The 16110-nt window shown below is 31.8% G+C and overlaps 1 protein-coding gene across 1 annotated transcript in view; it reads left to right on the top strand.

Moving 5' to 3' along the window:
• Positions 1–16110, top strand: part of LOC123302301 (multiple inositol polyphosphate phosphatase 1-like) — a 131887-nt gene that overhangs the window by 76416 nt on the left and 39361 nt on the right. The window contains exon 6 of the mRNA XM_044885172.1: positions 4814–5016. Coding sequence (XP_044741107.1) covers positions 4814–5016 — 203 coding nt within the window. The remainder of the gene's footprint in view (positions 1–4813; positions 5017–16110) is intronic.

Here is a 16110-nt window from a genome sequence, read left to right as displayed (position 1 = left end):
AAATAAAAAGCAACAAATTCGAACTAAACAATGAAATAAAGCGGCTCATAAAAGACCGAAATAATATGAGGAAAGCACTACAAAATCAATATCTTATTTCACTAAGGTCTGACGTCAATAAATTGAACCGTATAATCAGAATAAAAATCAAAGCCCAGGTGAGCGAGCGGTGGGAAAACACGTTGAAGGGGATAAGCCTGGGGATAGAACCCTCTAGCGTATCACCAAATCACTGAAAAAACAGCATGAGGACATACCAACCCTCGAAAAGGAAAACAAAACATATGTTATGTGCAGCGAAAAAGCAAACGCTCAAACCCTAAAAGAAATACGATCTTATAAAAGACCTTCTGTATTGGACAGCGAAGTGCAAATCGCTGTACGCAACTATATGACCACAAACATATCCTCCAGTGATTCGGTCGTGCTGACTAGCCCTCAAGAAATTGCAACTATTATACGCAAACTACCCCACAACAAAGCTCCTGGTCAAGACGCAATTGACAACAAGCTTATCAATAACTTCAGTAAGAAGGCTAGGGTTCAATTAAGTTACATAATTAACGCAATCCTAACTCAAGGATATTACCCCATGGCTTGGAAAAGGGCCACTGTAATCCCAATACCGAAACTAAACAAAGACCATACTAATCCCATCAGCCTGTTAAGCTCACTGTCAAAAGTAGCGGAAAAAGTCATTCTGTCCAGACTGAACAAACATCTTGATGGGAACAATGTCATCTCAGATGAACAATTCGGTTTCCGGAAGGGTCATGGAACCGAATTGCAAATAGCAAGAATTGCCGATGCAATAACTACAAACTACAATAAAAACAAAGTCACCTCCATGGCTCTTCTAGATATCGAAAAAGCATTTGACTCGCTCTGGATAGACGGCGTAATTTACAAATTCATTAAAACAAACCCACCAAAAAGCTTGGCAGACTGCTGGGTTCGTACCTCAAAAATAGATCATTCGTGGTCAAAATAAATAACAATATTTCAAAAATAGCCAAAACTACAGCTGGCGTCCCACAAGGGTCGGTATTGGGACAGATAATTTTCAATCTGTTCATAAACGACATGCCCAAGTTTGCAATACACAACTTGCGGTGTATGCGGATGATACCGCAATCTTTACGCATTCATTTAGTGCCCAAGTTGCGACAAAGAAAACCCAGGTTCACCTATATATAATTCTGGATTTTGCTCGAAAATGGAAAATGAAAATAAATAACTCAAAAACAGAACACGCACAAAAACGCACAAACGTAAAAGTTTTCAGCCACCTAAAAGTCAACGGGTAGAAAATCAAAATTAGCGACAGGATGAAATATCTGGGGGTAACCCTGGACAAGGGCATGTCGTTTATACCGCAGATCAATAGTCTTATCAAAAAGGGCCATGGGTTAATAAGAACCCTCTACCTCTTGCTAAATAAATACAGTGCGTTGTCAATAAAAGCCAAACCGTTGTTGTACACCGAAATTATAAAACCTGTAATAACCAACGCGGCACCTATCTAGTGCAGTGCATCCAAAACATCAATAAACAAAATACAACGATTACAAAACAAATGTCTTCGTCTCGTGCTTAACATGGATCGATATGCCAAAATAACCGACCTACATAAGCGATCGGGAATAGTGACGATACAAGAGCACTTAAACAAAATCTCCAAAAAATTCTACACAACCCAAATAAACAATAGCAAACTAACAAAAAATATTGTCAAAAAAACAAGACTCATAAATAAACACAAGCTAATTTACTGAACTATCAATTTACATGGCTAAAATCAAAACAAATAAATAAATGTAAATAAACAAAGCATACACCTGCTAACATCACAGTGCCACAGACCGCAAGCAGTCTGACACCATCAACACAATAGCAAGACCATCGCATATTGCACCTCAAATAAATATAATTTTAAGTTATCTATAAGCATTATGTAATAACAAAAATAAACAGATAGATAAAAGCAGCGAATAGCTGCTAGGAACCTACTTTATTCACCTTAAATTATTTTAATATACAATGAAATGTACTGTTAGCGCCGCACGCCGGGTGTTACCTAATACTTGTCGTGCTACGAAACATATTACAAATCATGTATGTATAATTTGTACTGTTATTGATAAAATAAAGATTTTTATAATGATTTAAGAGAATTGAAAAAAATACACTCGAACCAGGGCTCGTAAATATCGTGTGCATTATTATAAGTAAACAACAACAATAAGTAATTTTTATAATGGTTCATATATACCGTTTTCAGCTATATATAACAGATTTCAAGTTATTTAGGAAAGGGCTCAAAAAATCTAAATCAAAATTAGAAAATGCGTTTTCTCTTGATTAATAATCATTAACAACATATCCATATATCCAAATACCAACGCGAGTTATATAGGGAAATGTAGGACCGTGACATAAAAATTTGAATATGGTATGTGTCACCGGACATGGTGCGCTGACTGGTGGTCGCATTATAAACTAGCGCTAGGGTGACAGCTGGTAGTTAGCCATACATAAGAATAAGGCAAATTTTTATGCTATCAAATTTTGTTTATTTATAATTCGTCTATTAATAATAAAAAGAGTGTACATCAGTGAAAATTAACACTTAACTATGGCCTCTGATTTATTAAATAATTGTCGAGCTAGATTTTCTCAAAAAAAAAAAAAAAAAAAAAAAAAACAAAAAGTAGAAAATACTGTTGTGTTTATGGATGTTCAAGTAATGCAGCCCAAAATCCAGATGTTCGTTTTCATCATTTTCCAAAACCTATTCGGTTTTTCGTTAAAATCGAAAATTATTTTGGTGAAGATGAAAAAATAGATTGTAGGCAAATGTGGGAACGAGTTTTGAAAATTGTAGTAAATGTTACTGAGCATTTTACTGAGCATCTGCTCTTTGCATTTTACTAAAAATGATTACTTTTTACCAAGTAAGTTAATAATTTTGTATCTTTCTTTACTTATTGTTTAAAAATATACATATTTCTATAAGATACAGAAAATTAGTTATTTCATAATCTTGTTCTTTAAAAGACTAACCTAAATGCATGCTCTATTTCTTAAGTTTGATGAAACTTTACACTTTGATGAAACAATTTGTTTTTATTTCATGGGGTTTATCTCGAAAAGCTGATGATTGTATACAATACGACAAAATATCGTATTGATCATTGTTTTGATTTTCCAACCCATTGTAGATTAAATGACCTGCATTAATTATTTTCTCTCCTTCTACAAAATTACGAGACTTAGGAGTAGTCTCAATAAAGTCAAGAACTTGGTTTAAAGATAAAAACATTTCAATTATTTGCGATTATATAAATAAAAACTACGTAACTCTAGGTAATTAAATCACAGCTGTCACCCTAGCAGTAGTTATACTTTTTAACCACCAGAGCTCGTAGCGCCAAGTGACACTTACCAATATTGATTACATCAACAACGCCGCTAGAGGGCCAGAAAAATTTGTGTCCCGGACTGCTTAGATTAGTCTACCCATGTACTTTCTGAAACCAAAAGGGCGCGTTGGTTACCAGATGTGAAATATTTTAGCATAGTTTCAAGCTAAGTGACCCCACTATTAATCTTCATTTGTGTAAAGTAAGTGGTAAAATGAATCCCTTAACTAGAATTTTTTGACGCTCCAATGCAAGTGTCACTTCGGAGATGTAAACTATTTTAAATCCCCCACCCACGATAATAATAGATGTTATCACCATAAAATTATTACAACGTAACTACAAAATATTTTTTTAATACACTACACTGTTGAGGAAATCGAAATAAAGCCCTTGAGGTTAAATATTTAGAAGTAGTTTATTGTCAAAAATGTGAGTCTATATATATTAAATAAATGCAGTCAAAGCATTATATAAATAATAATTTGACATACATACTTAGCGCGTGTAAGTTCATTGAATTAAGCAATATTATAATTACATATTTTCAACATACACCTACAATTTGAATTCTAGGAAATTATTTCTACACTCTTTTTAATGCAAAATCCCAAATTTTAACGGAGGAAGTAAACTTTACTATTCTATTAATCTATTAAACTGAAATCAAACTGTTGATTAATAAGAAAGGTGCATAATGCATTTGTCGTCAATGAGGTTTCAGGCTCATTACAGCCCAGTCAGCTGCCATCAAGCAATGTACGGATTTGATACACTTCTTCCAAAGTATTAAAGCTGTAAAAGGAAGGAACGTTTTTAAATAAATTCTTTATAATTTTGCTTAATTGAGTAAAAATTTGAATATGATATTCAACTTTACTACACATCTAAATACTGCTTTCCAAAATTCTCATATCTTAAACATCGTCTAGTTATACAATAAATGAAAAATTGTCAATATTTGTCTTAACGTACTACTCGTGTGATGCCGCTTTTATTAAAACAGTTAGAAAGCTCTGGTTTACAAAAGAGCTTGTAATTAATAACAATAGCAAAAACATTGGACTTCTGTTGCTCTAATTCGACACGTATTGTGTAAACGATTTGTAAACAAAAAATTGTCTTAAAAATTATATTAAAAAAAAAAAAACTTTTTATTTAAAATACTGTTAGTATATACAAAATGGGCTCTATAGCCCTAAGTGTGTTCTTCGTGGACAGTGAATATAACCTTATCTTGTTATACAAATTCGATTGGCGTTGGCGAAGCGAAGGCCGTGTGCCTATTGCTGAATAAACCGAGTGCACACTAAGTGGTGCCTTTGGGGCGAAAATTTCACGCATAGTTTCTAGTGTAACTATAAAAAACGTAATCATATGTTATTTTTTAGGTCTATGATGAACGATTCTCATCTTCAATGGATTTTCCTGAAGCTGACCGTTTTACAGAAACTTTACTTGTACAAGAAATGTTATTGAATATTGGTGAAAAATTAGGATACAACGCAACGCGATTAAATTGGACAAGTGTAAAATTGATGTATGATATGTGCAGATACGATAATGCATGGCAATCAAATAAATTGTCACCATGGTAAGTGCAACAGACAAAAAACAAAACCAACTGCAAAAATATACAGGTGAATTGTAAAATAAAAACAAAGATTGTTTAAAACCACAATTTTAATGATAAATGATTCTAAAATAGTAACACCTATTACCGTTTATAATAATGAGTAAATTCATTTGAACTAATTTCACCATTTTTCCATCACAAGTTTTTTTTAATTTACTAAGAACGACTTTTATTAAACTAACGAAAGTACATGCACAGGCCCGAAAATTTACGAAATTGAAATTTTTATAGCGTAATCAGGATGTAAAAAATAAGAGTTCGTAAATGACAAGAACATAGGTTAAGTCTTTGATCCATAGGACCCATCTTGCGAACCGTTAAAGATAGAACAAAAATTTACCGCTAGAGATAGGTAAAAATTTTAAATTTAAAATGTTCCTTTTTAAAAAATAAACAACTTTTGTTTGAAATTTTGGTATCTATTTTCTCAAAAATTATAAAAGATAGGCAGTTGAAAATTTTCAGATAGCTTCAACTAGTGTTCTTGTGAAGCATTCTCGAAAAATGTAAACAAAATTCTAAAAAATACTTTCGAAAATTTTTGAAAAACAAAAAAATGCCGATTAAAAGGCCATTATAATTGTGTTGGTCTTTTACACTCTTCTAATTTATAAAAAAATAATGCAATAACTGCTATTCAACACTTTCTATACAGAGTATTACAACAAGAAAGTCATCCAATTGTTTGTTTTCACAACAATAATTTCAGAAAACTAGATCGTTTCGATGAGGGAATAAGCTAACAGACACGCTTAAAGATATCCCTTATATAGAGTGAGACCGAACTCGGGAACTTTCATGAACGCTCTCATATTCATTCTTTCCCTACTTGGGTCTAACTCTTTCTTAAGGGATATCTTTTAGCGTGCCTTGCAGCTTATTTCACCACCAAAATTATTTGGTTTTTTGGAATTTTAATTTAAAAAATATAAATTCCAGCATGTCTCGCCATTAAAATTTCAGCGTGAGCAGAAAATATTTTTTCTTACTATTTTAAACAATGTCATTGGAGTGGTTTGTGATTAATATATTACGCTTATTTTTGATACCAATCTATAATTTTTGTTACTCCTGCTAGGGCAATAAAGTTTTTCAACACATGTATTTTACCTTGCTTTTACCTTGCTCAGTACCTGCCCCGCCATTGAGACTAATCATTTCCTATAAATCCTATCATGGACGTTTCTTTTACGCCATATAGTAATATGAATAAGCTATATTGAAAGAATGAATGTAAGAGATATTGTTAGGCTCTGGACAGCGTTATCCTTAAAAACGTTGTTCTAACACACTAATTCATTCATATTATTATTAAGTAATAATATTTTAAATAATCTAATTTGAAATATTAATTCATTAAGCTAGTCAGCTAATTTATATTGGTTATTATTATTATTATTATTATTATTAAGTTAATTATGTAAATAATTGAATTGAGAATTCTAATGTGTGATAGCAGCATGGATGGCTCTGATTATATTTACTTGTCAGCAAAATAAATATTTAATATTTTAATTTTTACGTCACAATATTTAATATTTTGACCTAAAAGTTTTGTATTTAAAAACATTGGAGATTGATCAGAATCATACAGTAATTATACGTCAACTTAAGTTGAGTTAAACGTCAAATTAATGATACAGTAATTATTTCAACTTACAACTTCAATTTCTACTGACTTCGTAACAAACATCGTTAACTTTATAAATAAATAATTTTCAAACTCATCGAATAAATTAAAAATAAACGAATATCAGTGCAATTGTGTTAATTTTGGACATTGGATTTCAACATTGCTGCAACAATTTACAAGCAGTCACACAACAGAATTGGTGTGCAGCGGTGAAATCAACACGGTTGGAGAATTGACAGGAGATCAATTTCTACTCCAAACGGTTCTCTTTTGTGATTTGGTTGATCAACGAATCCAATAAGGTTAGTAAGACATTTTACATTTTTAATGCTCTCAAGTTCCTTATTCCTAGTTCGGTTTAGCCCGGTATAAAAATCCCCAAATTTTTGTTGTTGTTGCAAATATTTCTGTATAACTTTCCTATCTTCTCTTTTACTTTTATCTTTTTTTAAAATAAAAAAAAAAAAACATGCGTTGTAACCCTTTGGACATGACTTACCAATACACTTGTCTAGTGCTACCCTCAGACAAGACAAACTTACAAAGACAAACTTATAAAAATAAACGGCCTTTTAATAACGCGATACTAAAAGATAACCCCTTATATTATGCTCTCAACACAGAACTACCCCCTAATAACGCGATACAAAGCAATAACCCCATATATGTTATTCTCACAAAACGACTCACTGTTAACGCGAGACAAACAAATAACCCCCAATATGCTCTTCATCAAGTAAGACTCCCCAATAACGCGAATTATATTAACCCCTCACAACACAACGACCTTGTACTAACGTATCACCCACAAATACTAATAATTCCCTATACGATACATTCCTTGATAAACGCCCTATACGAATACGAATTTCCAACGAACTTTATTAACACATATCTTATTAAAATGCACCTTGTTAATATTCCTCAAAGCATGAAAATTTTTAAATCTACTAAATTCAAGCAAAAAACACAAATCCCCAAACAAACAAAAAATCCCTTTCAAATTGCGGCCCTTAACTTGGACTTGAGAATCATAAATAATCTACGCTCAACCTACACATTTCTTTGAATATATCTTATCTATAAACAATCCTTAAATTAAAATTTGTTTTCTCAACACGGCATTTCACAAATTCTTAAACATCATCCTATTTTAAATCCCAAATTTCAATTCCCAAACGAGAACATTAAATTATGCAGAAAGTTTTACTGGATTTGGAACAGCTAACCAAACTCCTGAAGGAAACTGTGAAGTGTAATTGTTCTCGGAACCTTCAAATGGACAACTCAGAAACTTGTCGAAGTTGGAAGTGGATATTAAACCATTGGTCACTGGAATCACAATTTAATATGGAAACAACGTATACACTATACACCCCCACCCCTACCATTATACCTTATCTTATATTTTCCCTCCCTGGCGTCTTACTGAATGACGACATTTATGGATAGAAGCTACGTATTTATGGCATCTCAAAGCCAAATACTTCAAAACCTTCTACCATATGTTAGAAAAACTTCTGAGTGTATTCCTAAACCGACCAATGCAGTTCGACAACGGCAACAAGTAATGGAATATTCAAATGGTTCACATTTCTTCAACCCCACGAAATTCAATTCTACAACTCTACTAAACCTAATCAACACAATCATCCAAACTCTATGAGATTCAATTCTACAACTCAACTAAACCTAATCAACACAATCATCCAAACTCTACGAGATTCAATACTACTAATACAACTAAACCTTATCAACAATCAACGAAATCTCATCAATAATTTTAAAAATCTCAAATTGGATTTTAACAATGAATAAACTTATAAATTTATAGCATAATAATTTTTTTCTTCAGTTCAAGGACAATCATGTTTACTAAAAATTTTTCATAAGCGCACAATTGCAAAATTTTTTTCAAATTCACAAATATACAAACATTTTATTTTTACTACTCATAGGTAACTCATATAAATAGTAAAACTAATTTTTGCATAGTTTGCATTTTTGCAAAATTATTTCATTCATTTTATATATCACGTTTCAACTCATTATGTACTATTGTAAAATGAAATTGTTTATAATATTTAAAACTTAAAACGTTTTAAACCAAATTCATTTAATTTATTTACAATTTCATTAATCATCAAAATGTAAATTTCTATTTTTATTTATTTATTTATTTATTGATTTGTTTACGGAACAAATCCATTTACACAAAATAATACAAAAATTTATGTGCAAGTAGTAAGAAATAAATAACAGAAATAGGAAAAATGTAAAAACTATCAAGATTTAACAATTAAAATAATAATGATAATAACAATAATAATAACAAAAACAATAATTATGAAAATAACATTAATTATGAATAATGTAATAATATAAATATAAATTAATAACAGTAACAAGTTTAGCTAATATGAGTGCGAAGTATACTTTTGAATTTTATAATGCTTGTGCTAGAATTGAACAGATCTAGACTATGTCATTACATCTCAACATCATTCGGGTATAGGGGAAGAAAGCATGTAATTGGATTTCTGAGGTGGGATGTAAAATAGTTTTGGGGTTCTAAGTGTAATAGAAGGGACTTGAAGTTGTAAAAGGGAAAGGAGTTCAGGGGAATCGATGAGGTTGTGGAGTAATTTGAATATAAAAATAATATCAAAGTATTCCCTTCTAGATTGGAGGGTAGGGATGTTGTACATGTTTCTAAGGACAGTATAGGAGTTATCGTCGGGTATTAGATTAGATTTGAAGGCAAGTTTTTTTAGGAATTTGTTTTGAACGGACTGAAGGAGTGTATTGTTATTAAGGTAAGTAGGATTCCATACCGGGGAAGCGTATTCAAGAATTGGTTGAATTAATGCTTTATATAAAACAACAAAGCTAAGAGGGTTTTTAAAGTTGTACGAATTTCGTATTATGAAGCCTAACATTTTCATGGCGTGATTTCTTACTGTAAGTATATGACTATTAAACGTAAGCTTGCTATCAAATATTTCACCCAAGTCTTTGACACAACTTACCCTAAAGAGAGGAGATTTGGCTAGATAGTAGGAGAACTGGATTGGCTGATGAAGACGAGAGAAGGAAATAATAGAACATTTGGAAATATTTAAATGAAGATAATTTGAGGAACACCAAGCAATAAGATTGTTTAAGGTCGATTGAAGCTTGTTGCAATCGGAAATAGAAGAGATTCTAGAGTATATTTTAAGGCCTAAATGGGATCCCTAATGGTAAAGAATTTTATTTTTACAATTTGCTGTCTATTTGTTAGATAACTGCGTAACCATTTACTAAACGGTTCCGAGATACCCAGGGCTATCAATTTTGAAATAAGTAAAGAATGATTTACTTTATCGAAAGCTTTTGCAAAGTCTAAATATATTGCATCTACTTGATGTCCAGAGTTGAAGCTGTCCAAAATAAAGTTTTGGAAAGTAAGAAGGTTGGTAATAGTTGACTTTTTAGGACAAAAACCATGTTGTTGAGGTATGATAGTGAATTGTAAATCACTACGCAGTTTCTCACATATTATAAAATCTAACAGTTTTGGGAATACAGACTGGATGGAAATAGGTCGATAATTTGAAATTGTGGACTTTTCGCCAGTCTTAAAGATAGGAACGACGTAATTATATTTCCAAGATTCGTAGTCACCATTGGAAAAATTATATTCAATACTGTTGAATTCAAGATTATGATCAGGAGAAGACTGATAATACGCATAAATATTGAGAGTTGGATGATAATTATCTTCGTTAACAAGATTTACATTCGATTTTTTAACCACTACATTAGTATTAGTAAATACCAGATCAAGCACCCTGCCTAAACAGTTTACTGTCTGATTCACCTGCACTAAGCCAAGAACGTTAATGAAGGAATCAAAAATTATACGTGTTGAAGATGTTAGATGAGTTGGAACGGTATATTCTTCAGGATGTATTGGCCAATCGGGTAGATTGAAGTCTCCATATACGATAACTTTGGTAAAAGGATTTTGATTACAAATTTGTTCCACTTCATCACATAATTTTTGGTAAATGTCAGTTTTTTGATTAGGTGGGATGTAAACAGTACCAATAATGTGTTTGGTAGCACCGATGATAGTAGACACCAAAACATGTTCAATATTTTGAAGATTTGGACAATAAAAACGTGAAGAGCTAATATGGTTATGAATTGCCATCAATACACCACCATCATGAGTTTTGATACTTGTTTGTACTGTTCTATCACATCTATAAACACAGTAATTTTCAAAACCAAGTTCCGAGTCCAAAATATTAGATGACAACCAAGTTTCATTTATAATTATTATATCACAACCAGTAACAGGAATTGCACTTCTGAGTTTATTTAACTTTGAATTAAGGCCCCTAACATTCTGACACAATAACGAAAATAAAGGATTTGAACCGAAATTTACAAGTTTTTTTGTTGTTGATTTTGAACAATTTGTGGTAGACCATTGATGTGCCGAATTATGAGGTTAGCCTCACCTGATGATATCCGCTTATTTAAATCTTCTTTTACTAATTTATAATAATTTTGTTGCATTTTGGTTCGGTCATTTCTGACGGATACCAATATTTTGTTTGCTTTACTAGCAGAGCGAAAGTTATAAATTAATACGTTTGCATCTTCTTCGTTTTCACAGATAATTTTAATAGGCCTGCATTTGCGGGGAGTTGGGTGTTTACCTGGCCTGAAAGTTCTGAGCGGCTTATTAAATGTTGGTATGACACTTTTAACAATATCTCCAACCATTTTAATGTCGTGATCGAGCCTCTCTTGAGGATGTACAGACGAGGATTCATCAACATCGTAGAGAATTAAATTCTTTTTGCGAGTTTCTCTGTCCTGAAATTCTGCGAATATTTGTTCCAGAAAATCGGGTTTGCCACAACTATGGGAGTTATTTGTAGACGATATCTTAGATTCTAACTCCTCAATCTTTTGTTTCAGTGCTGTTAAAGATTGGTCCAATTTATTTATATCAGAGTATTTATCATTCAACTCACTCATGTTTTTCTGCAAATCGATTAAATATTTTTTGGTTTCCATATCGCAACGAAAACAATAATACACTAGCTATTTCTTAGAATCTTTAAGAGACTTCATCTCATCGCGAGATAGATCCATATATATATTATGAATAGGTAATTTGCAATTATAGCACGTAAATGTATCATTTGTACTAATATCATTTTGACATTTTAAACATAATGTTATGTCTAGTAGTACCATTTAATAAAATAAAATAAAAAATTTATGTATACAAATTAGGTTAACCGGTGCCAGGATTCGAACGCACTAACTGATGTTTTGTAGATATATTACGCCAATCACTTATCCACTTAGCTACTTAAGCACTAAGAAGTAATGGCAAAATTAAAACACTTATCACATATTCAATAGCAAACGCTATATTATTTAACAATTTTAGGCGTGATAAACAAAATTAAGAACAAAAACAAACTGTGATTACGTTAACACTAAAAAATCGATTTTTCACCACCAAACAGTTTTCCACACAAGAATTTTCATTAATATCGCACGTAATATAAAATTGTCTATACTTTCACAACTTATAATTAAGATTATAAAGGTAAAACCACTAAATTTTACTTATCAAATACTTGCACAGAGACACATGAACTTGACATGACTGATGTTGAATGATTATGATAATGATATTATTCTTTATGATTGATTTAACGAAGATATCCTTATAGTTTTCCAATTTTTCTTTATTTTGTAAATTTTTTAATTTTTCTTTAAGGGATAACTTTACTTCTGAGTTAGATGAAAAATAATTTGCAATTATTTTCCCTCTAAAAAAAAGTCGGGAGGTGTGATAGGCTCTGGACGGCGTTATCCTCAAAAACGTGGTTCTAACACACTAAATCATTCATGTTATTATTAAGTAATAATATTTTAAATAACCTAATTTGAAATATAAATTCATTAAGCTAGTCAGCTAATTTATTGTAGAGTATGTATGTAGATGTAATTCTTTGAATAGTAGGTTGGTGCTACCACCTATATATAATGTGAAACTCCAGCAGTTGTGTGAACCATGTTATAGAATAAACATGTTATTTTGTAATAAATGAATTGTTTCAATTAAATAATGTATTTATTTAAACCTTTGGTGTTACGGACACTACAATTGGCGACGAGATAAATTGGAAATTTAGTTAAATAGAAAGTAAAAAGTTATTGGAAAATAAATTATCATGACACAAAACGTACAGGTTATTGGTACAATAGGCACGCTTCCGGAATTCAATCCGGAAGAGGATTGGAAAGTTTATAAAAGCCGCGTGCAAATGTACTTTCTAGCAAATAATGTAGAAGAATTACGAAAAGTACCAGTGCTATTCACAACGATAGGAGAAAAAAGTTTAAAATTATTACATGACCTTTGTGATCCAAGCGACCCAACCTCTAAAAGTTTTGATGAATTAATTACTATATTGGATGCGCATTATACTCCAAGATTTTCAACGTATAGAAAAAGGATAGAATTTTATAATTTAACTCAAGAAAAGGACAAATCAATTAGTAAATGATTCAATGTGTTGAGATTTACTTTGTGGAATTCCATAATAAGATTAAAACAACAAATGTAATATTTGTATATGTAAATTTATTTGCATAATCCACTTTTTCAAAAAAGTGGATTATGCAAATAAATTTACATATACAAATATTACATTTGTTGTTTTAATCTTAATTAGTAAATGGTTTGTTATAGTGAAAAATTCTGCTACGTTTTGCAATTATGGCGGTAACTTAGAGGATTTTATAAAATATAAAATGGTGGTTGGATTAAACCCTGGTCCTATTTTTAATCGTATATGTGAAGAAGAACCTTCTAAATCATAAATCATTAAAAGATACATTAAAAATAGTGCTTGATAAAGAAGCTTCAGTATCAGCAAATTCAAATCACCAAGTGTGTAACATTCAAAAGAAAGTGGAATGTATCCATTGTGGGGGTAGCAACCACTCTTTCACTTCGTGTAAATTTAAAAAGTTTCGATGTAATAACTGGGGTTTAGAGGGACATCTGGCTAAAGTGTGTAAAGCAGCCACAAAAGTGAAAAATACACCACAAAAGCAAGCAAACAATAACAACAAGCACAACAAAATGAAGAATCGCCGACCTATATCAACAGTTTTAACAAGAAAAAATGTTGACAGTGATAGTTCAGTGAGTGATAGTGATTGTGAAATCATTTCTTCCTTAATCATTCACATAGGGTCTATAAATTTTGTTAATCCCTATTATGCCAATGTACTTGTAAATGAAAATTTAATGAAATTTCAAATTGACTCTGGCTCACCAATATCAGCTATACCGGAAAAATATTTGAAAAAACTAAGTTTTTTGAATAAACTGAAAGTAGTCAAGACTAATCATTCATTTAGTACCTATATTGGAGAGCCAGTTATTGTCAGGGGAATAATCAAGGTCAGAATACAACATAATGAGGTCAAAGATAAGGCGGATTTATATGTTGTTAATAAAGGTTCGGAACCGATTCTTGGTTGCGATTGGTTGAAAATTTTAAGTTTGGAATCTATGTTTAAACTCGATGTTTCAACTATAAATACAGTTGAAAATGTAGATCAATTAATCAATAAATACCCTTCGGTATTTAGCGATAAGCTAGGATGCTACAACAAAAAGAAATTCAAACTGCATCTTAAGGATGAACATGTTAAGCCTGTTTTCCACAGAGCCAGGCCAATACCCTTCGCAATGAGAGGAGCGGTTTCCGAGGAAATAGACAGATTAGTGGAAAAGGGCTGTTTAGTACCACTTGAAAGTTCGGAATGGGCTAGCCCAATAGTCCCAGTAATAAAAAGTAACGAAAAAATTCGTATATATGGGGATTTTAACGTATCCCTAAATAAACACTTACTGATTGATAAATATCCGGTTCCCAAAATTGCAGATTTAATTTTTTCATTGGGAAAATGCAAAATTTTTAGCAAACTGGATCTATCAGAGGCCTACCAACAACTAGAATTGGAGGAAGATTCAAAGCAATTAGTGACTATTAATACCCATAAAGGGCTTTTTACGTACAGAAGATTACCGTATGGAGTATCTTCGGCTCCGGGTCTATTTATCAGAGAAATAGAAACACTGTTGAGGGATATACCGGGAGTAGTTTGTTTTTTTGATGATATTTTAGTCGCGGGTAGCAAAGAACAACATTTAGAGCGTTTAAACTTGGTTTTGAATAAATTAGATAGTGTTGGGTTGACTCTCTCCAAAAACAAATGTGTGTTTTTTCAAACAAAAATCGAGTATTTGGGTTATTTCATTACAGAAAAGGGAATTGAAATACCCAAAGATCGTATTGTAGCCTTAACGGAAGCACCAATACCCGAGAACGTTAGCCAACTAAAATCGATTTTGGGTGCTCTAAATTATTATGCTAAGTTTGTTAAAAATTTATCTTCCGTGGCGGGACTCTGTATGAACTGTTAAAAAAGGATTCTGAGTTCAAATGGAGTAACAAACATGACGTAGCTTTTGAAAAAATAAAAGAAATAATAAGCTCAGCAAATTGTTTAGTTCACTATGATCCAACACAAGAAATAGTTGTGTCAGCTGATAGTAGCTCATACGGTATAGGAGGAGTCATTGCTTACCGTATTAAGGGGCGGGATTATCCTATCGCATTTTGTTCGCGCACCCTAAATGTTAATGAAAAATGGTACATCCAAATTGATAGAGAGGCCCTGGCGTTAGTATACGCGGTTAAACATTTCCATCAATTTTTATTTGGAAACCATTTTATTTTAAAAACGGATCATAAGCCGTTAACAAGTATTTTTCATCCAGAAAAGGCTATACCGAGTATGGTAGCAAATCGGATGCAAAGATATGTTTTTTTTTTGAGCGGTTTTAATTTTAAAATAGAGTATTGTCCAGGAAAAAACAATGTTTTAGCTGATTGTTTATCAAGATTATCTTTACCCATAACGAACAATAATGATAAAATCTTAAAGGATGTAATTAAGAAAGTTAGAAAAAATACTTGGCCAATAAGTAGTAAAAATGTTAATATGGAATTACGGCCTTATTTTCAAAGAAAAGATGAATTGTATGTCGAAAGTGATTGTTTAATGTGGGGTCACAGACTAGTGGTTCCTAGTACCTTAAGATCTGCTATACTAAATGAGTTGCATTGTACACATTTAGGAATTGTAAAGATGAAGGCTGTAGCTAGATCTCTTTTTTGGTGGCCACAATTAGACAAAAATATTGAAGATTTGACTAAATCTTGCATGCCTTGTTTGGAAAATAAAGATAACCCCCCAAAAGTAGAAACGCATAAATGGCCTTGGCCTGCAGACGGTGGACCGACCTGCCGAATTCATGT

The sequence above is a fragment of the Chrysoperla carnea genome, chromosome X, assembly GCF_905475395.1.
Source record: "Chrysoperla carnea chromosome X, inChrCarn1.1, whole genome shotgun sequence".
Lineage (NCBI taxonomy): Eukaryota > Metazoa > Arthropoda > Insecta > Neuroptera > Chrysopidae > Chrysoperla > Chrysoperla carnea.
The sequence above is the reverse complement of the archived record's forward strand: the minus strand, read 5'-3'. Positions and strand labels throughout refer to the sequence as shown.